Source organism: Salmo trutta, chromosome 14 (genome assembly GCF_901001165.1).
Source record: "Salmo trutta chromosome 14, fSalTru1.1, whole genome shotgun sequence".
In the NCBI taxonomy this organism is placed as follows: domain Eukaryota; kingdom Metazoa; phylum Chordata; class Actinopteri; order Salmoniformes; family Salmonidae; genus Salmo; species Salmo trutta.
The window spans coordinates 80,540,598-80,562,956 of record NC_042970.1 but is presented as its reverse complement, the minus strand read 5'-3'; the positions used below and the strand labels follow the sequence as shown (position 1 = coordinate 80,562,956).

The following is a 22,359-nucleotide window of genomic DNA, read 5'->3' as shown; positions in this document are numbered from 1 at the left end:
ATCAGTATTTGAATGATTTATTTTATACAGTCTATACAGTCATTATTGCTCATCTTTATCAAGGGTGTCAATCATTTTGGACCTCACTGTATAACCAACCTATTACAACTTGGCATGTCTTAAAACTGTCTCCTCATTCAGGTACAAAGTACTGAATGCCAGCGTCATCCCCGAGGGCCAGTTCATGGACAACAAGAAGGCTTCTGAGAAGCTGCTTGTGTCCATTCATATAAATCACAATGATTTTTCAATCACTTCCGAACCCACTGTGTTTCTTTTCCTGTACCTGAGTGAATCCATTCTCTCTGTGATCCACTCACATGTCTTGTTGTTGACTTAAATAAACATCATCTCCATTCAGCATTTGAAGGTCCAGACCCAAATGGACCCCTAAGGACCCCTAAGCCCTATCTACATGTGTAGGTAATATTATGTGGGTAGGCCTTGCCCTCTGATAGGCTAGAGGTGGAAGTTTCAACCATATTGCTTATACCAATCAAATCCTCTCATATCTCCACAAGTGCATAGGTCATTAGGTTTATGGAGCGATTTGGGTTTGGGCCTAAAAGTGTGGTAATTCTGTATTGAGTGCTTTCATTGGTCAAGTGAATTCTATAAATCAGTTTTCAATGTTTTAAATGGGATTGTCATTTGCCCTCTGTGACATCATCATAGCGTGCCTGTAAAAAGGGGGAGGGGCTCAATCAGCCCACTGTAGAAATAATGACATCACCACCATAGTTTTTAAAGGGATGTTGGGGTCTTTAAATTTCAATAGGCTCATTATTGAGACTTAGCACTGGTATAAAACGTCTTAAAGGATTTCATGTTCCCACACAAGCCTTTGTTTAATGAAGATGATGGAAAAATCCTCCATTATAAACTTAACTTTAAGCTTACTCTACTTTAACCATGTGGTAAAAAAAAATTCACCTTAAAATAGTGTTCTGTATGTCTTCATGATTCGGCTAAACTCAAAGTTCAAATCAAAGTTTATTTGTCACGTGTGCCGAATACAGTGAAATGCTTACTTACAGTCTCTAACCAATAGTGCGGGAAAAAAAGGTACGTGTGTGTGTGTGTGTGTGTGTGTAGGTAAGTAAGGAAATAAAACAACAGTAAAAAGACATTTGAAAATAAGAGTAGCAAGGCTATATACAGACACCGGTTAGTCAGGCTGATTGAGGTAGTATGTACATGTGATATGGTTAAAGTGACTATGCATATATGATGAACAGAGAGTAGCAGCAGAGTAAAAAGAGGGTCGTGGGACACAATGCAGATAGTCCGGTTAGCCAATGTGTGGGAGCACTGGTTGAATGACTCAACTGTTCACATATGAACGACTCAACTCAAAGTTCAGATATGAACGACTCAACTCAAAGTTCAGATATGAACGACTCAACTCAAAGTTCAGATATGAACGACTCAACTCAAAGTTCAGATATGAACGACTCAACTCAAAGTTCAGATATGAACGACTCAACTCAAAGTTCAGATATGAACGACTCAACTCAAAGTGAAGACGAGGATGACGTGGTCTAAGAGGATGAGTGAGTCCATGTAACTTTTAAGGCTTATTAGGCTTGTATAAACAAAGGGTCTGAATACTTAGGCAACGACTCGATTTGAGTTTTGACATTTTTATGAATCTTTTTTTTTTATTCGAATTTTTCTTCCACTTTGACATTACAGAGTTATTTCAGTAGAATATTGACCAAAAATTATATTTACTTCCACGTTGTAAGACAATAAAATGTGAAGTAATCCAAGGGGTATGAATACTTTTGCAAGGTACTGTATCAAGGTACTGTATCTGTCACAGTATCTAACGAAGGTGGCGCCCCTCCTCGGTCGGGCGGCGCTCGGCGGTCGTCGTCGTCGCCGGTCTATTAGCTGCCACCGATCGTTGTTTCTGTGTCTTTTGATTTTGTCTGTCTATCCCGCACCTGTTTTGTGTTTGTCATTAGTGGGGGGTTATTTAGTGTGTATTTTCAGTTGGGGTTCTCGTGCGGGATTGTTTATTGTCCACTCAGGACAGTTGCGAGTGTAAGCTGTTCTTTCGCTATTATTGTCCATTATATTGCCAGGCTGCGCCCTGTGCGTTTTTTTCAGTGTGCTTATTTTGGGAATGTGTTTTCCCCTGGCGGACTTCGCCACGCGCCCTGTGCCCTACGGCTATTGCGTTTGAAATTATTATTATTAAAACACAGTTGCTCCGGCCCTCTGTCTCCTGCTCCTGATTCCACATCTCCACTGGTCCTAGACAGCCGTGACAGAATCCCGCACCACAATGGAGTCAGCAGGAGCAGAAGCGCCGTCCATGGCTGAGCAGGTCTCTCAACACGCCAGCCTCCTCCACCGCCTAGGCTCGGCCATGGGCCAGGTGTTGGCCCGGTTGGAGAACTGGGAGAGAGGTGCTTCCCCAGCTGGACCAGCTCCGGCCCCTCACCCTGCGCCCCTACACACACCCCCTGAAGCGGGCGCCGGCGGTATCCGGATTACTCCTCCCCAGGAGTTCGATGGGACGGCCGCTGGGTGCAAGGGGTTCTTGCTCCAATTGGAACTATACCTGGCGACCGTCCGCCCTCCCCCCTCCGACAAAGAGAGGGTGAGCGTCCTCGTCTCGTGTCTCACGGGTCGAGCCCTGGAATGGGCCAATGCGGTCTGGGATGGCCCAGACTCGGCTCAGGGCGACTACCCTGAGTTCACCCGCCGCTTTTCGATCATCCCCCGGAGGGCAGGGCGGCGGGTGAGCGGCTATTCCATTTGAGACAGGAGACGAGGAGCGCTCAGGATTTCGCCCTGAAATTCCGGACTCTCGCCGCTGGATCGGGGTGGAATGAGCGGGCCTTGATAGACCACTATAGGTATAGCCTTCGCGAGGACGTCCGCTGGGAGCTGGCCTGTAGGGACAACGCCTCCACCCTAGACCAACTGGTGGATTTGTCCATTAGACTGGACAACCTGCTGGCTTCCCGGGGACGTTCCACTCGGGGCCTGTTCGTTCCGCCTCCCAGTCCTCCCGCTCCACAGCCCATGGAGATAGGGGGGGCTGCGTCGAGGAGGACCGGAGGGGGGGGGGGGGGGGTCTCTCTTGCACCCGCTGTGGGCGCAGAGGACACACTGTGGACCGGTGCTGGAGAGGTCCCCCCGGGAGTTCGGAGGGCAGGCAGAGCACTACTTCGACCCCCCAGGTGAGTCCGCACCAGCCACACCCAGAGCCCCCTGTCGACCACATGTACATCTCCATTTGCTTTCCTGATTTTTCCCCTCACTTCCAGTATAAGGCACTAGTCGATTCAGGTGCAGCTGGGAGTTTTATGGACCGTGGGTTAGCGAAGAGGTTAGGGATTCCCCTGGTTCAGCTGGACCACCCCTTCCCCGTGCACGCCCTAGATAGTCGACCGCTAGGGTCCGGCCAAGTAGGGGAGGTCACAGTGCCACTGGTTATGCAGACGTGGGGGAGGAGCCTATCAGCCTGTTCCTCATTGACTCCCCAGCGTTTCCGGTGGTACTGGGAATCCCCTGGCTAGCCACGCACAACCCTCAGATTTCGTGGAGGCAGAGGGCTCTTACGGGGTGGTCGAGGGAGTGCTCAGGTAGGTGCGTAGGAGTTTCCATCGGTGCGACTACGGTGGAGAGTCCAGACCAAGTCTCCACCGTGCACATTCCCTCAGAGTATGCCGATTTGGCTATCGCCTTCAGTAAGACGAAGGCGACTCTATTACCACCCCATCGACGAGGGGATTGTGCGATAAACCTCCAGGCCGACGCGGTTCTTCCTAAGAGTCACGTGTATCCTCTGTCTCAGGAGGAGACAGTGGCTATGGATACATACGTCACTGAGTCCTTGAGACAGGGATACTTTCGGCCATCTAAGTCCCCCGTCTCCTCAAGCTTTTTTTTCGTGAAGAAGAAGGAGGGAGGTCTGCGTCCGTGCATTGACTATAGAGGTCTAAATGCTATCACAGTGGGTTTCAGTTACCCGCTACCTCTCATTGCTACGGCAGTGGAGTCATTTCACGGGGCGCGCTTCTTCACGAAATTAGATCTCAGGAGCGCGTATAACCTGGTGCGTATCCGAGATGGAGACGAGTGGAAAACCGCATTTAGTACCACATCGGGCCATTATGAGTACCTCGTCATGCCGTATGGGTTAAAGAACGCTCCCACTGTCTTCCAATCCTTTGTGGACGAGGTCCTTCGGGACATGCTCGGGCAGGGTGTGGTGGTGTACATCGATGACATCCTGATTTGCTCCGCCACACGCGCCGAGCATGTGTCCCTGGTGCGTAAAGTGCTTGGGTGGCTGCTGGAGCATAACCTATACGTCAAGGCTGAGAAATGTGAGTTCTCCAAACGAGCCGTCTCATTTCTAGGATATCGCATTTCCACCTCGGGGGTGGAGGTGGAGTGTGACCGCGTGACGGCTGTGCGTAATTGGCCAACCCCAACCACTGTGAAGGAGATGCAGCGGTTCTTGGGGTTCGCTAATTATTATCGGAGGTTTATCCGGGGTTTTGGCCAGGTGGCGGCTCCCATTACCTCACTGATGAAGGGGGGGCCGGTGCGGCTACGATGGTCAGCAGAGGCGGACAGAGCCTTCCATCGGCTGAAGGTTCTGTTCACCAACGCACCTGTCCTGGCGCATCCGGACCCCTCTTTGCCATTCATAGTGGAGGTGGACGCGTACGAGGCTGGGGTAGGAGCTGTGCTATCGCGGCGCTCGGGCGTTCCTCCGAAGCTCCGCCCATGTGCCTTCTTTTCTAAGAAGCTGAGCTCAGCGGAGCGCAACTATGATGTGGGGGACCGGGAGTTGTTAGCCGTGGTCAGGGCTTTGACGGTGTGGAGACATTGGCTTGAGGGGGCACGTCACCCTTTTCTCATCTGGACCGACCACCGTAACCTGGAGTATATTCGGGCAGCGAGGAGGCTTAATCCCCGTCAGGCAAGGTGGGCCATGTTTTTTACGAGGTTTCACTTTACCCTCTCGTACATTCCAGGTTCCCGGAACCGGAAGGCTGACGCACTGTCACGTCTCTACGACACCGAGGAGCGGACCATCGATCCTACTCCCATACTTCCCGCCTCCTGTCTGGTGGCACCGGTGGTATGGGAGGTGGATGCGGACATCGAGCGGGCGGGTCGGTCAGAACACACTCCACCGCAGTGTCCCGTGAGCCTGAAATACGTTCCGCTTGGTGTTCGCGATCACCTGATCCGATGGTCCCACACTCTACCCTCCTCGGGTCATCCTGGGGTGGAACGGACAGTGCGGGGCCTGAAGGGAAGGTACTGGTGGCCCACCTTGGCTGAGGATGTTCGGCGTTATGTCTCTTCCTGTTCGGTATGCGCTCAGTGCAAGGCTCCTAGGCACCTGCCTCGAGGGAAATTACAGCCCCTCCCCGTTCCACAGCGGCCTTGGTCTCACCTCTCGGTGGATTTCCTCACCGATCTCCCGCCGTCCCAGGGGAATACGGCGATCCTGGTCGTTGTGGACAGGTTCTCTAAGTCCTGCCGTCTGCTCCCTTTGCCCGGTCTTCCTACGGCCCTGCAGACCGCGGAGGCCCTGTTCACCCATGTCTTCCGGCACTATGGGGTGCCCGAGGACATCGTATCTGATCGGGGTCCCCAGTTCACGTCCAGGGTGTGGAGATCGTTTATGGAGAGGCTGGGGGTCTCGGTCAGCTTGACCTCGGGGTTCCACCCCGAGAGTAATGGGCAGGTCGAGCGCATTAACCAGGATGTGGGCAGGTTCCTGCGGTCGTATTGCCGGGACCGGCCAGGGGAGTGGGCGCAGTTCGTGCCATGGGCCGAGATGGCCCAGAATTCTCAGCGCCACTCCTCTACCAACCTGTCACCCTTCCAGGTGGTATTGGGGTATCAGCCGGTCCTGGTGCCATGGCAACAGAGCCAGACGGAGGCTCCTGCGGTGGAGGCATGGGTGAAGCGCTCTCAGGAGACCTGGAATGGTGTCCAGGAGTGCCTAAGGAGGGCTGGTGAACGACACAAGGAGAGCGCTGACCGCCACCGCAGTGACGCCCCCGTGTATAACCCGGAACCTGAAACCTGCCTGCCCTGCCGGAAGCTGGGTCCGCGGTTTGTGGGGCCGTTCAAAGTCCTGAGGAGGAGAAACGAGGTGTGTTACGGTTACAACTCCCTTCATATTACCGCATTAACCCCTCGTTTCATGTGTCTCTCCTCAGTCCGGTGGTAGCTGGTCCACTGCAGGACGATGAGGTGCTGGAGGTCCCCCCGCCCCCCCTGGACATCGGGGGGGCCCCGGCGTACACAGTCCGAGCCATCCTGGACTCCCGACATCGGGTAGGGGGCCTGCAGTACCTCGTGGACTGGGAGGGGTACGGTCCGGAGGAGAGGTGCTGGGTTCCGGCGGCGGACATTCTAGATCCACCTATGCTACAAGAATTCCACCGTCGCCGTCCGGATCGGCCGGCGCCTCGCCCTCCGGGCCGTCCCCGTCCGGAACGGCCGGCGCCTCGCCCTCCGGGCCGTCCCCGAGGCCGGCGTCGGCAGCCGCGCATCAGGGGAGGGTACTGTCACAGTATCTAACGAAGGTGGCGCCCCTCCTCGGTCGGGCGACAACCGCCGGCCTATTAGCTGCCACCGATCGTTGTTATCAGACCCCCCCTGACCCCACCCAGTCCATGTCATCTTATCAGACCCCCCCTGACCCCACCCCGCCCATGACATCTTATCAGATACCCCCTGACCCCACCCCGTCCATGTCATCTTATCAGACCCCCCCTGACCCCACCCGTCCATGTCATCTTATCAGACCCCCCCTGACCCCACCCAGGCCATGTCATCTTATTCATTATGATCTAAAAGGCTCCTACTCTGAGCTGCGTGGTACATATATATATATTTACCTTTATTTAACTAGGCAAGTCAGTTAAGAACAAATTCTTATTTACAATGATGAATGATACCGGGGAACAGTGGGTTACCTGCCTTGTTCAGGAGCAGAACGACACATTTTGGTCTCTGAAAGGATTGGTCCCTGAAAGGATTGGATAGGAAAGCAATATGGTGAAAACTCCTGGCCTATCAGAGGGCAGGGTTGACCTACCACCATACTGCTTATTTATCCCATTCTTTCAGATCTACACAAGCTGACTAGACTAGCTGGTGCTACTCCTGGAATACATCAAACAAGTGGAAAGACTAGAGAGATCCAGGAGGGGTTTGGGAAACACTGGACTAGAGTCTAGGGATCACAGGATGTTGGTGGCACACATGGTTTCCAGTTGTTGGATGCCATTCCATTTGCTCCGTTCCAGCCATTATTATGAGCCATCCTCCCCTCAGCAGCCTCCACTGCTAGGGATTGATTCAGGAATGGGCCAACAGCCATCCTTTCTCTTACCACAGCGCCACAGCTCCACCCAGTGGAGAGACTGGAGAACTGCTACCTCTTAAAACTTTCCCCAAACCAACAGCACCTTGTTGTTTTAGACAGCTCTGTTGAGGTTTAGAGGGTATTAAATGAAATTGTCATCTTGATAACAGCAACTGTTTTACAGATTCTAGCTTGACCCTGTGTTAATGAGCTCTTTGTAATGAAACACACACACCCACACAAACACACACGAGGCCTGAAGGCACCACCCACATTGAGTTTACAGTAACAATGGAGAGGTGGAAGGTCCTCAACCAACAGTAACAATGGAGAGGTGGAAGGTCCTCAACCAACAGTAACAATGGAGAGAGGTGGAAGGTCCTCAACCAACAGTAACAATGGAGAGAGGTGGAAGGTCCTCAACCAACAGTAACAATGGAGAGAGGTGGAAGGTCCTCAACCAACAGTAACAATGGAGAGAGGTGGAAGGTCCTCAACCAACAATAACAATGGAGAGGTGGAAGGTCCTCAACCAACAGTAACAATGGAGTCATGAGAAAGGAGCATCATAAACTACTACTCAGACTTCATGGTCATTCTGAAGTCTTTCATTGTGTTATTCTACAGTGGAACTTAAACAACACTATTTCATTACACCAATCAGTCTTCCTGCTTTGGTAAAACGACCTAGGAAGTGTTCAGTACATTGACTAAGTACATATCATGAATGTCACTTGTCTTTAACGAGTTTAGCCAGTTGTCCTAAAATCCGCTATGGTCAATTAGTACTTTTGCCTATACCAAATAAACCACACATTGTTCTGCCTCAATCGCTCGTTGTTCTGCCTTTCGTAAATATGTATTTATCCTGCCTTACAATAAATATAGACATGTTTATTTCTATGTTTACAACCTGTTAAATAAACAATCATTAGACAATGAGCATCATCATACAGAGTTATTTATTGACATCATCAAATCACAGCATACACACACAGCAACTCAGGTTTGGGGAAATGATCAGTCCTAAAACAATGCAAGTCTATGTGTATACAACATACACAGTACAATGAAATCACACTGTAGTGCATAAATTCATTAATAGAATCAAAACAAGTATTTCTGTGCCCTTGAAAGTTACACTGGGCTGTAGGTTTGGATGGAGATCAGGGGAGTAGTGCAGGAGGGACCCCATCCTTCATATGACATGCTGGGGGGTTCCCAAGGCTCACTCCAGACTCTGGGCCCCTGGGGGTCAAAGAGAATCTCACAGTTAGAGAGGAAACACAGCAGAACGACGGCCGAATGCTTTTGACCAGAATATCGGCCACTAATTTTTGTTCATTTCCCGACTATTCTACATTTAGGTCCAAAGCCTATACAATATATTAGCTCATAAACTATGTAAGTCATTACTAAAGTAAAATATTTACAGATGATTGGCCCGATGGTGAGGGGTTTGAGGCGGATGGACTTGGACACAGAGCGGGATCTCCTCCTGGAACACACCTGTAGAGAGAGAAACCAAACACTAAGTCGGAGAAACCTAACATTAAGTCAGAGAGACCAACCACTAAGTCAGAGAGACCAAGCACTAAGTCAGAGAGACCAACCACTAAGTCAGAGAGACAAAGCACTAAGTCAGAGAGACCAAACATTAAGTCAGAGAGACCAACCACTAAGTCAGAGAGACAAAGCACTAAGTCAGAGAGACCAACCACTAAGTCAGAGAGACCAAATACTAAGTCAAAGAAACCTGAAAGCCCAAGAAGAGAGTTATTGAGTCTGAGAAGAACATCAGGACTCACTGGAATGCAGGAGGAGCTCCCCTGGTCACACAGGCTGAGGCTGCAGTGCAGGAAGATGTAACGGTAGTCCCCCTGCAGTAGAGCAGAGAAGCGAGCCCTGAGGGACGAGCCACTTTCCTCCACGGTCACCTGGGTACGATTTGTAGGACACCTGGGAGAAGAGCCAAGAAACAGCAAAGGGTTGAAGGTTTGCACGGCTACACAGACCGTACACAGCAACAAACATACCATACTTCACACACAAAACAAACACACATAGACATGCAAACAGCTGATGAATAGAGTCATGGACCTGTCCTGAATCATGTAGGTCCATGGGAGACTATCAGGGCTGGGGGATTCCGTGGTGTAGCAGTCTTCCAGAACAACAACAAAACGTTCTGCCTCGGACTCCTCTACGGACACGCCCACGTGCAGGAAGGAACCCGCAATCAGGGTGACTGGCTGACCAGCTGGGTAAGGCTGTGTGTAGTTGGAGTCGCGGTACAGAGACATGGAGGCCTTGGCCTTGGCACCGACTCTGACAACTTTATGATCACTTCTGTGATGAGGTACAAAGAGGTGAAGCTACAAATCAAATCAAACTTTATGAACTTTAAAATAACAGCTGAACGCTCATAATGACGACACTGTTAGAAAAAAGTGTTCCAAACGGGTTCTTTGGCTCATAGGAGGACTGTCCTCTTTGGCTGTCCTCATGGTTCCAGGTTGAACCCATTTTGGTTCTAGGTAGAACCCTTTCGGTTCCATGAAGAACCCTCTGTGGAGAGGGTTCTACATGGAACTCAAAATAATTATATCTGGAACCAAAAGGTTTCTGCCTGGAACCAAAAGGGGTTATTCAAAGGGTTCTTCTATGGAGACAGCCGAAGAATCCTTTTAGGTTCTAGATAGCACCTTTTTTTCTAATAGTATAGTCTGCACAAAGACAACAGAATAAACAGAATGGACTTTCTGCATATTTTCTCACAGTGGGAGAGGTCTGATGGCCATATCCAGGCTGCTTTCTGTCTCCAGAGGATAGACACAGGAGAAGGGAAAGCTGAGGGGTCGGGAGTCGTTTCTCCCATCTACTGGATAAACGAATAAGCTGTTGGAGTAGACAGCATGGGTGGTGTTTGTCTGGGAAAAAGGGGGGGGGGGTTAAGAAATATGTCATATTCATGTATTTATTAGGCCTGCTTGCATTAGTGATGTGTAGACTACAGTGAAATCCCAGTGATTTGATAGACAATTAACCACCATTAACACAAATGTCATATCCGTCTTCAACCCTATTTATTTACGTAACCTTTATTTAAGCACCAGTTGTCAGAGCAGTTCACAGATCACTGCACCTGTACATAGCCCATCTGTAAATAGCCCATCAAACTACCACATCCCCATAATGTTATTTATTTATTTTTGCTCCTTTGCACCCCAGTATCTCTACTTGCACATTCATCTTCTGCACATCTATCACTCCAGTGTTTAATTGCTAAATTGCAATTATTTTGCCACTATGGCCAATTTATTGCCTTACCTCCCTTATCTTACCTCATTTGCACACACTGTATGTAGACTTTTTCTATTGTGTTATTGTTTGTGTCGCACTGCTTTGCTTTATCTTGGCCAGGTTGCAGTTGTAAATGAGAACTGGTTCTTAACTAGCCTACCTGGTTAAATAAAGGTGAAATATAATTATTTATTTTTTATTAAAAAGTAAGATGCGAACCAACTAAAGTGTATGTTTAGTAATAATTCATAAAACTTATCCAGGGAAAATATTGGGGATGGGACAGCAATATAGAACCTTCTTGAACATAAAGTGAAAATATTTCTCACCTCTAGAGTGTTTCCACAGCGTCCCTCCCTGCGCTCCACCTGGTACCACACTGTGCCGTTACGATCCTCGTGGGCGGAGCAGCGGTGGTCAGCCAGGTGAGCAGAGGAAGCATCCAGACCAGCAGCCTCCAGGTAAACATTTGGAAGGCCCACTTTCAGGAGGCTCCGCCCACACACCAGCTCTGGAGCTAAGTAAACAACACAGGAGGTTATTTAAGCAATAAGGTGAACAGGTACATGTGTGAGACTGAGATCCCTGTGTGGCTTCTTATACACCATGCAACACGGAATGCCTGGATACATCCCTTAGCCGTGGTATATTGGCTTATCAACCAATCGTCATTCAGGGCTGGAACCCTGAATGTTGATTGGCTGAAAGCCGTGGTATCTGAGACCATATACCACGGGTATGACAAAACATGTATTTTACTGTTCTAATTCCGTTGATAATCAGTTTATAATAGTAATAAGGCACCTTGGGGGTTTGTGATATATGGCCAATATACCACGCCTCCTCTGACCTTATTGGTTAAAAGATACGCATCTTAAAGATGCATCATTTCACCCCTAAATCTCTACGTTTCATAGTGTTTGAAAAAAATACAGATCTGACAATACAGTTTATATTTGTTCAGCACTCACCTTTCCTCTCACATCTCCAGTTGGTCTCATTGTCGCTCACACAGGCATCAAACACTCCACATGTAGAACACACCATGGTGTTGACATCTGGAAGAGACAGAGGTAGAGTTAAATGGCTTTGTGATGTCTAGTTATTTGAACATTCTTTGTGTCTTTAACAATCAGGGATAATCACTTTACGATAGCAATATACCTGCACAGTAGGCCATGTTGCATCTTGTTGAAGGGACAAACTTGTAGACATAGTAGTTTCCATAGCAGGCTTTGACATAGATGGGAGTTTGCCTCCAGTAGCAGCAGTCATAATAATAGTGTCCACAGACGCTCCTCTGAACCACTCCGTCTCCCAGCTGGGGATGAGCTAATGGAAGCCACAAGGGGAACTCAGTCCCACACATGTAGCTTTCCACACACCTCTCTGGCATCTGAACACTGGTGTTCCCCAGGAACAGGCGATACCAGCCCTGCCAGTTGACAGACGTGTCACAGTGGTAGCCGTTAGCTGCACCGTTGTTGGTGGTGGAACGCCAGTCGTCATTCAGTACAGAGTAGTGCTGGCAGGGGTCTGCACAGAGGGATGATCCACCAACACTGATACAGTCCTCTCCCACTGGACACCGTATCCCCTCGCACTGAAACTGCACTGAGCGGGAGTCAGAACCAGGACTGGAGCGGAGGTCGTCTTCAGGAGGCACCAGGCAGTTGAAGGATCCGGGGGTGTTCTCACAGACCTGAGGAGGGCTGCAGGGTTGGTCTGGGAGGGAACACTCGTCAACGTCCACACAGCCCAGCTCCGAGGACCAGCGGTAACCTTGACGACAGCAGGAGCCTTTAGCGCAGAACTCAAGGTCGTAGCAGGTGACGCCGTCGCCAACGAAGCCATCTTGACAGGTACAAGTGACGGACCAGGTTTGGAAAGCATCTCCCCTCTCACGTTCCACAGGTGAGTCTAGGCAGGTGGCTTGGCCATGACACGCCTCACAACTGGTAACAACCGTACCTGAGAAAACAATACCCCATAAAGCTTATGACAAGACACTCAATTTAATCAATAAGGCCTGAGGAGGTCTGATATATTGGCCGTTATAAACTGGGTAGTTTGGGTCCTGGATGCTGATTGGTTGAAAGCTGTGGAATATCAGACATTATAAACTGGTTGGTTAGAGCCCTGAATGCTGATTGGCTGACAGCCGTGGTATATCAGACCGTATACCACGGGTATGAAAAAACATTTATATTTACTGCTCTAATTACGTTGGTAAACAGTTTATAATAGCAATAAGGCACCTTGAAGATTTGTGTTATATGGCCAATATACCACAGGCTAAGAACAGCCCTTAGCCGTGGTATATTGGCCATATACCACACCCCCTCGTGCCTTATTACTTAAATATACCACAAGTATGATGCAAAATTACTTGTTTACTGTTCTAATTACGTTGGTAACTAGTTAATAATAGCAATAATGCACATCAGGAGTTTGTGGTATATGGCCAATATGTCACTGGTAAGGGCTGTATCCAGGCACCCCCCTTCACATCTTGCCTAAGAACAACAACACATAAAACCTCACATATTTCTGCTAAAAAACTATTACAATTTATCTCATCCAGTGGTACAGGTGAAGTCATTAGTTTACATACACCTTAGCCAAATACATTTAAACTCAGTTTTTCACAATTCCTGACATTTAATCCTAGTAAAGAATTCCCTGTCTTAGGTCAATTAGAACCACTTTATTTTAAGAATGTGAAATGTCAGAATAATAGTAGAGAATGATTTATTTCAGCTTTTATTTTTTTCATCACATTCCCGGTGGGTCAGAAGTTTACATACACTCAATTAGTATTTGGTAGCATTGCCTTTAAATTGTTTCACTTTGGTCAAACGTTTCCACAATAAGTTGGGTGAATTTTGGCCCATTCCTCCTGACAGAGCTGGTGTAACTGAGTCAGGTTTGTAGGCCTCCTTGCTCGCACACGCTTTTTCAGTTCTGCCCACAAATTTTTGATAGGATTGAGGTCAGGGCTTTGTGATGGCCACTCCAATACCTTGACTTTGTTGTCCTTAAGCCATTTTGCCACAACTTTGGAAGTATGCTTGGGGTCATTGTCTATTTGGAAGACCCATTTGCGACCAAGCTTTAACTTCCTGAGTGATGTCTTGAGATGTTGCTTCAATATATCCACACAATTTCCCCCCTCATGATGCCATCTATTTTGTGAAGTGCACCAGTCCCTCTTGCAGCAAAGCACCCCCACAACATGATGCTGCCACCCCCGTGCTTCACAGTTGGGATGGTGTTCTTCGGCTTGCAAGCCAACCCCGATTTCCTCCAAACATAACAATGGTCATTATGGCCAAATAGTTCTTTTTTTGTTTCATCAGACCAGAGGACATTTCTACAAAAAGTACGATCTTTGTCCCCATGTGCAGATGCAAACCGTAGTCTGTCTTTTTTATGGCTGTTTTGGAGCAGTGGCTTCTTCCTTGCTGAGCGGCATTTCAGGTTATGTCGATATAAGACTCGTTTTACTGTAGATATAGATACTTTTGTACCAGTTTCCTCCAGCATCTTCACAAGGTCCTTTGCTGTTGTTCTGGAATTGATTTGCACTTTTCTCACCAAAGTATGTTCATCTCTAGGAGACAGAACGCGTCTCCTTCCTGAGCGGTATGACGGCTGCGTGGTCCCATGGTGTTTATAGTTGCGTACTATTGTTTGTACAGATGAACGTGGTACCTTCAGGCGTTTGGAAATTGCTCCCAATGATGAACCAGACTTGTGGAGGTCTAAAAAAAAAAATTCTGAGGTCATGGCTGATTTCTTTTGATTTTCCCATGATGTCAAGCAAAGAGGCACTGAGTTTGAAGGTAGGCCTTGAAATACATCCACAGGTACACCTACAATTGACTCAAATTATGTCAATTAGCCTATCAGAAGCTTCTAAAGCCATGACATCATTTTATGGAATTTTCCAAGCTGATTAAAGGCACAGTCAACTTAGTGTATATAAACTTCTGACCCACTGGAATTGTAATACAGTGAATTATAAGTGAAATAATCTGTCTGTAAACAATTGTTGGAAAAATTACTTGTGTCATGCACAAAGTAGATGTCCTAACCAACATGCCAAAACTATAGTTTGTTAACAAGAAATTTGTGGGGTGGTTGAAAAATGAGTTTTAATGACTTCAACATAAGTGTATGTAAACTTCCGACTTCAACTGTATATAGTATTTTTAAGTGAGCACTGATGCCGTCTTGTGATAAGTAGTGGTCACTTTTTTAAAAATCAGGGGCGCTTCACCCCGTGGGCTAAATTGTCATCATCAGGGATTTCAAGTTTGTATCTGTCCATTTTTACCCAGCTGATCATAGCGAAAAATAAAATACTTCTGCATTTGGTGGTGTGTACACATTAATTCTCATTGGAAGTAGGCTCAGGATAACTGGGCAGGTGATATTCAGAGATTAAATAGCCAAATTGATTAGTCACAGGAATCAGGACTAATAAATTCAATGCAACTGGCTGTTTTACAAACTGTAGGCCTACCATATGGATGGACATTCTTAAAATTCCATTCTGGCTGTCACTGTAGGCTACAGCCCAGTAATCACAGACCGATGCTGACGTCTTTTGGACGTCTTCCATGGACATTGATTTTTGATCCGGTCCGGTTGTCTGTTTGGTTCAGATTTGGTCCAAACATAAACGTCTATAAATGACGTCTTTTCAACTTTAATTAAGAACCGAAAATGAACAAGATTTAAATGTCCGGAAAATAAGTTTCTTCAACATCCAGAAAATACATATTTTCAACCTCCAGAAAATACATATTTTCTACTTTCATTCAGAACCGAAATGTACCTGATTTCAACATCCAGAAAAAAACGTTGTTTTCAATGTCTGGAAAATATTGTAACGACCCGGTATTGTGTTCTGTGTTGTGGGTGTGTTATGGTTCTCATGGCTACTAGCAGGGGTTAAATATGTCAGGACAGAGGGAAAGGTTGGGGGGGTATGATGGGTAATCCCGCGGGGTTTGGAAATGCATAAATAGGGATTACTGTCTCATCTTTCTCTCTCTTTCTGTTCCGGGCCTTGATCTGTTCCTATGGGAGTGACCCTTAACTCGACATGGTATAATTGTGTACGTTCGGCATTTAGCGGCGTGGGCTGTGGCCACAACAATAGCCCAGTTTAGGAATAAACCTGTGTTCTGACCTGCACACCTAGAGTCCGTCTCTTTTCCTTTTATGACCCAGCCGGGTCATTACAATATGTATTTTCAACTTCTGGAAAATAAGTATTTTCACCTTTCATTCAGAATCTAAAATTAATCTATCTTCAACGTCTGTAAAATAAGTACTTGGGTGTCTTTTTAACATTGTTTTGCTTACTGGGACTATTCTAGTTTTGCAGTGTATAGGAGGGTAGCAATTTCTTTCTCTTGCTTAGAGTGGCAGGTCCTGGCTGAAGCTAACATAAATTAACTACCCAAGTACTTTGTTTGTAATATCCAAACCATAACGCAAAATATGCTGATTTCAAAGCTGATTGCCACCAGCAACTTTATTCATTCACTTAATAGGTCCCTCCGTCACGTCTCTCCATCAGCCAAAGATGATCTATTGCCTCAGCAAAGTCAGTGCCCTCTTGCTGAGAAGGGTCTATTTGCAGACCATGTTTACTACATGCGGCACCCACTACATGTTGCGCCCATTACACGCCGCGGCCACTACTTGTCACACCCATTGCCATTGAGGTTGCTAGCTAGGACATCGGCACACAGTGCCCTTTGCCCCCGCCTGCCAAGCACTGCTTTCCTGTAGTTGTTTTAACGTTAAAGTGGGGGTAATCCCTACCCAGTAGTCCCATGCAAATTTGGTTGGTTACACTAGCTAGCTACTTCCCTCGCCGTAACATTAACAGAACTGCAGGAAAGCAGTGCTCGGTAGGCGGAGGCGAGTTTATCAATAGAGATTTATCATTCAAATAAATAATTACCATTATGTTGTTATGTAGTTAGATTGGTAAAAACGAAGTCAAATTGATTGTATAATTGATTAATTAATGCATACATGGCTGTGACTTTGACTGATATACTGTACCTTCTTTTTTTTGTTGCTGTGGTATCGTTTTGATTACCGTTCTCCTAGCAGCAGGATATTATGCTAGCAGCAGGATCGCATATTTTTTTCACAATAATAGTCCCCCTGCAGAAACATGCTAAACATTGGGAATATATATATATATATATATATATATATATATATATATATATATATATATATAATTTTTTTGTTTTTTGTTTTTGTGCAGTACAAGTGGTTTTTACATCATTGCAACCACCTTTGAAAAAAGGTGTGGATAATATGAAGTATTTTATATGTAATATTGTATTATTTACACCAGAATTTATTTTGAAAGTTTACACAAATACTGGTATTTTGAAAGCTATTGTGGAGGCTATATTTCAATAAATACACGTTTAATAAAATACAAATATAGGTTATTGGAATGTGTGCTTGGCAACAGATTTAATACAGAGTGCTGGTGAATGCTTACTCCACCCACTCCATTCACTGCAATGCAATAGAGTAGACTGAATATGAAATACTTTGTTCTCCACCCCCTCCATAGCCCCCAATGCAATACACTGTAATAGACTGTACATGGGATACATATTGACTTGTAGAGCGAGAACTTGTCTACCTGTCTCAGCTAAAGTGATGTGGGAAATACTCAGTAGGGTGTCTACGTACTAAATATATGTACTTTTGTAGGAGGTCTGTGTTATTAAACATATCCATGAAGACTTTGTTCTTTACCCACTCCATAGCTATCTATACCCCCTCCAAGCAGCAGGTCGTGCGACACGGTCCCTGTTCAAAACGTACCATATTTAGTACGTAGACACCCTACTGAGTATTTCCCACATCACTTTAGCTGAGACAGGTAGACAAGTTATATCTCTACAAGTCAATATGTATCCTATGTACAGTCTATTACAGTGTATTGCATTGGGGGCTATGGAGGGGGTGGAGAACAAAGTGCTGCTGGATATGTACGACACGCACACAGTCGTACACACCTCACTCTTGCATATGCAGCCTACCTTTGAAGCACCTCTTTGAGTAGCCTATTCCTTTTCAGTTCTTCCTGTGCCAGCTCATTCAGATATTGCATTCCAAAGAAACCTTCTTGACTTCCAAAGAATCATCAAAGAACCCTTTCTTTCAAAAACGGTTCATAGGATGCCTTACAAAGAACCCTCATCTTCCAAAAAGGGTTCTTCAGATGAAAATGGTTATTGGTAGAACCCTAACCTTCTGCAAAGAACTCTTTTGGAACCCTATTTTCTAAAAATGTCCCATGGCTAAGGGCTGTTCTTAGGCATGACGTGAAGCGAAGTGCCTGGGTACAGCCCTTATTAGTGGTTTATTGGCCGTACACCACAAACTCTTGAGATGCCTTATTGCTATTATAAACCGGTTACCAACATAAATATAACAGTAAACAAATTGTTTTGTGTTATACCCATGGTATATTGCCTAACATACAGCTGGAATGCTGTTTTTAGCCAATTGGCATCCAAGACCCGAACTACCCGGTTTATAATAAGCTTTATGTTAATGATCCAGACTTTAATCATCAATACCCCTTCAAAGGAACGTGCCAGAATGATAGAAATTACAAACATGTTCTAAATCATCTGAATATAGGGAACAAGTCTATTGTTTATGAAATTCGGTGTCATATATCCTTTTTTGGAGACAAAATCTATGCCGTGTTTCCTACTTGCTGATTCATTGAACGCGGCATGTGTATAACTACAACCATTGAGCAAGTCAGAAATGTCAGAATTTCCTGCACGTGAACGCGGCAGTAGCCCTCCACTACTTTGAGGGTTAAGCGACCGTCTTAAAACTGCAACACCTGCTATTGCATGTGAAAAAATGTCAAAATCTTCTCAACCACATGACATAGTGATATCAAACCAATTTGACTTTGTTTAGCTATATTTGACTTTGGTAAAAAACTTCCTTCAAAGGGATACTTTGGGATCTTGGCCACAAAGCCCTTTATCTACTTCCCCAGACTCAGGTGAACTAATGGATACCATTTGCATGTCTCTGCATCCAGTATGAAGGAAGTTAGAGGTAGTTTCAAGAGCTAATGATAACTAGCGTTAGCACAATGACTTGCATTCATTTACTAGTATGTTACCAGTTAACGTAAACTTCCAGTCATTGTGCTAATGCTAGTTAGCAACTTCCTTCTAACTGCATGCAGAGACATAAAAATGGTATCCATGTGTTCATCTGTATCTGGGGAAGAATAGAAACGGCTTCATTGCCAAAATCCTGATGTATCCCTTTACACTTCAATTGCTTCCAATATAGCAAGTAATTGCAGTGGATTGGAGAGGAAAGGTCCCTGAACCTATTACAGTTGGTTTGAGATGTCTAAGTCATGTGGTTGCAAAGACGTTTTTCAGTTAATCACTTGCACTTTTAAGACAGTCCCTTAGCTCTGAGTACACAGACAACAAACCATTGAAATCAATGTAAAGTCACTTTTTGAAAACGGAACAGAACAGCAAAAACAACTTGTTCTCTACTGTCAGCTGATTCAGAATATGACATTTTTGTCATCCTGTCATATTTATTGAAGAGCTAAGTCTGAATCTTTAAAATAAATCTAAACACACTGCGGTTGACAAGACAAGGGGTGAAGTCTCAAAAAAACATTTTAAATCAGGAGGGGTTAAATATTGCCCAGATCTTTAACACAATAACACAATATCCCATATGACGTCCTGTTCCCTATATAGTGCCAGGGCTTTGGTCAAAAATGGTGCATCACATAGGGATTAGGAAGCCATTTGGGACTCAAGACAATGCCTCTTGAAAGGGCAATAAAGAAGGTTAAATGCACATCTTACACTTGAGGAATACCGTGCTGAGTTAATAAATAATAATACTGAGGTAAAGGAAGGAGAAGAATATATATATATATATATATATATATATATATATATATATATATATATATATATAAGGAAGCCTACAGAATATTGCTTGCCGCTCCCCAGTGCTTTATTCTTGCACACAAAGCTTTCATCACCCATAACCTGCACTGGGGAGCAGCAATATTCTGAGTGAAGCTCTCATTCCGTTACCTAAACGAGAATAGGCCAATCAACCCTTTACCTGAGCTGTCTGCAGTAACATGCTTAAAGAACAGGAGCATCATCAGAATACCCGATGACATCATTCTGTTCAGCTTCTCTTCAGAACAGACACACGACTGAAAAATAAAGAATACAAAATAATATATCTATTTTTTGGTACAATTATAGCCAAAGGGAGCACTTCTGGCAGAGGAAGTTGATTTAAAAAATGCTTCTTTAATCATAAAACTAACGTGTTTCGTCCTAATAGTCTTCATCGGGGTCAAAACATGATAAAGGCTAACAAGCGAAACAAACAAGTTTTAGTTTTATAATTGAAGAAGCGTTTACAAATAACTAATTATCCACTTCCAGAGTTCCTGAATTCCCTCTTCACTTCAATTGTGGCAAAATCAAATAATAAAATGTGAAGTATTTTCATACAGAATGAATAAGCTATCGTTGAAACTATGGAAAAAGGCATTGCTCACTTACCAATCAGCATATGATGGATTTGACCATTGAGCTAGAGAATATATCCACTAGTTTTCAGGGGAGGAGGGAGGGGGGGGGGGGGGGGGGCACATCATGTGACTACAGTAAAGGGATATTGTTTTTAACGGAGTTACTAATTAATCGTTACTAATTAACTATTATAAATATAATCTATGCCAGTTAGTCTTGTGCCAATGTGCCCATGGTGATAACACTGAAACATTGAGGAACTAAATAAAGTGTATTGTTTAAAGCAGTGTTTCCCAATACCAAAAGGGGGTGGGAGAGTGGATTCATTTTGCCCTAGCACCGAACACATTTGATTCAACTAATCAAGTCACCATCAAACATTTGATTTGAATCAGGTACGTTAGCACATTGGAAAAAATCGAAACACTGCTTTAAAGGGACATTTCACTCATAAATGAAAGACGTTCAGACCTCAAAAGTAGACTAATGTCAAGATGAAACCCACATCATTGGTTAGATCATGCCATATGCCTCATTCCAGAGGGTTTTCTTCACTGCTTATCTTTTCCATTCACGTTGGATTGAGGCATACAGCTGAATCTACATCTTGACATTAGTTAACTTTGGAAATCTGAAAACTGAAAATGTCTGACAAACTTTTAGTTGAAAGTGTAATGCCCCTTTATTTACTGTATGGAGCTGAACTAATGAGCTCATCACTCAGAGATTGTGTTATGTTGGTCTGTCGTAGATAATAAGTCATGATAATAGGTCATACTGGTCGGAGCCTGAAGGGCCCATTGGGCAGGAGCCTATCGGTTGTTATTGTGTGGGCAAGTGGTAAAGTCAGAAGCCCCGCCTATTTCAAAAACGTTTCTTCTTATAATCTGATTTTAAACCTAACCTCAACCACACTGCTTACTTTATGCCTAACCATAACTGTAAATGAAGACCAAAAAGCCCACTTTGATTTCCTCTTTTGGTGTTTCCCAATCCTGGTCCTAGGGATCCAAAGAGAGGCACGTTTTTGGTTTCGCCCCTGTACAAACACACCTGACTTGAAATCGAATGCTTGATGATGATGATGATGATGTTGATTAGTGGAATGAAGTTGTGAGTGCTAGGGTAAACACAACAATGTATACCCCTTTTGGTCCCCAGGACCAGGATTGAGAAACAATGAGTGGTGTGAGGCAGCTTGATGTACCAGTACACCCCCTGGACAGGACACTAGTCTATCTCCTGTTTCTGTAGGGTGAGGCAGCTTGATGTACCAGTACACCCTCTGGACAGGACACTAGTCTATCTCCTGTTTCTGTAGTGTGAGGCAGCTTGATGTACCAGTACACCCCCTGGACAGGACACTACTCTATCTCCTGTCTCTGTAGGGTGAGGCAGCATGATGTACCAGTACACCTCCTGGACAGGACACTAGTCTATCTCCTGTTTCTGTAGGGTGAGGCAGCTTGATGTACTAGTACACCCCCTGGACAGGACACTAGTACATCTCCTGTCTCTGTAGGGTGAGGCAGCATGATGTACCAGTACAACCCCTGGACAGGACACTAGTCCATCTCCTGTCTCTGTAGGGTGAGGCAGCATGATGTACCAGTACACGCCCTGGACAGGACACTAGTCTATCTCTTGTTTCTGTGGGGTGAGGCAGCTTGATGTACCAGTACATCCCCTGGACAGGACACTAGTCTATCTCCTGTTTCTGTAGGGTGAGGCAGCTTGATGTACCAGTACACCCCCTGGACAGGACACTAGTCTATCTCCTGTTTCTGTGGGGTGAGGCAGCTTGATGTACCAGTACACCCCCTGAACAGGACACTAGTTTATCTCCTGTCTCTGTGGGGTGAGGCAGCTTGTTTTACCAGTACACCCCCTGAACAGGACACTAGTCTATCTCCTGTTTCTGTGGGGTGAGGCAGCTTGATGTACCAGTACACCCCCTGAACAGGACACTAGTTTATCTCCTGTCTCTGTGGGGTGAGGCAGCTTGTTTTACCAGTACACCCCCTGAACAGGACACTAGTCTATCTCCTGTCTCTGTAGGGTGAGGCAGCTTGATGT

General features: G+C 45.6%; 1 protein-coding gene across 1 annotated transcript; it reads right to left on the bottom strand.

Moving 5' to 3' along the window:
• Positions 1-8,306: 8,306 nt before the first annotated feature.
• On the bottom strand, positions 8,307-19,950 carry LOC115147571 (uromodulin). Its single transcript, XM_029689824.1, has 9 exons — positions 19,859-19,950; positions 11,831-12,637; positions 11,638-11,724; positions 10,996-11,183; positions 10,142-10,293; positions 9,464-9,712; positions 9,172-9,322; positions 8,797-8,872; positions 8,307-8,611 (listed from the first exon to the last, which is right to left on the bottom strand). Exons 1-9 carry the CDS (start codon positions 19,920-19,922, stop codon positions 8,592-8,594), a joined length of 1,794 nt encoding a protein of 597 aa, XP_029545684.1. The 5' UTR covers positions 19,923-19,950; the 3' UTR covers positions 8,307-8,591.
• Between the last annotated feature and the right edge of the window lie 2,409 nt (positions 19,951-22,359).

Bases quoted from the DNA above. Each gene is read 5' to 3' on its own strand.
- LOC115147571 (XM_029689824.1), bottom strand. From the start codon at position 19,922: ATGATGTCATCGGGTATTCTGATGATGCTCCTGTTCTTTAAGCATGTT. The intron at 10,294-10,995 runs GTGAGAAATATT...CCTTTTTCCCAG, and splicing joins GCTGTGGAAACACTCTAGAG to ACAAACACCACCCATGCTGT. The intron at 8,612-8,796 runs GTAAATATTTTA...TTTGACCCCCAG, and splicing joins CACCATCGGGCCAATCATCT to GGGCCCAGAGTCTGGAGTGA.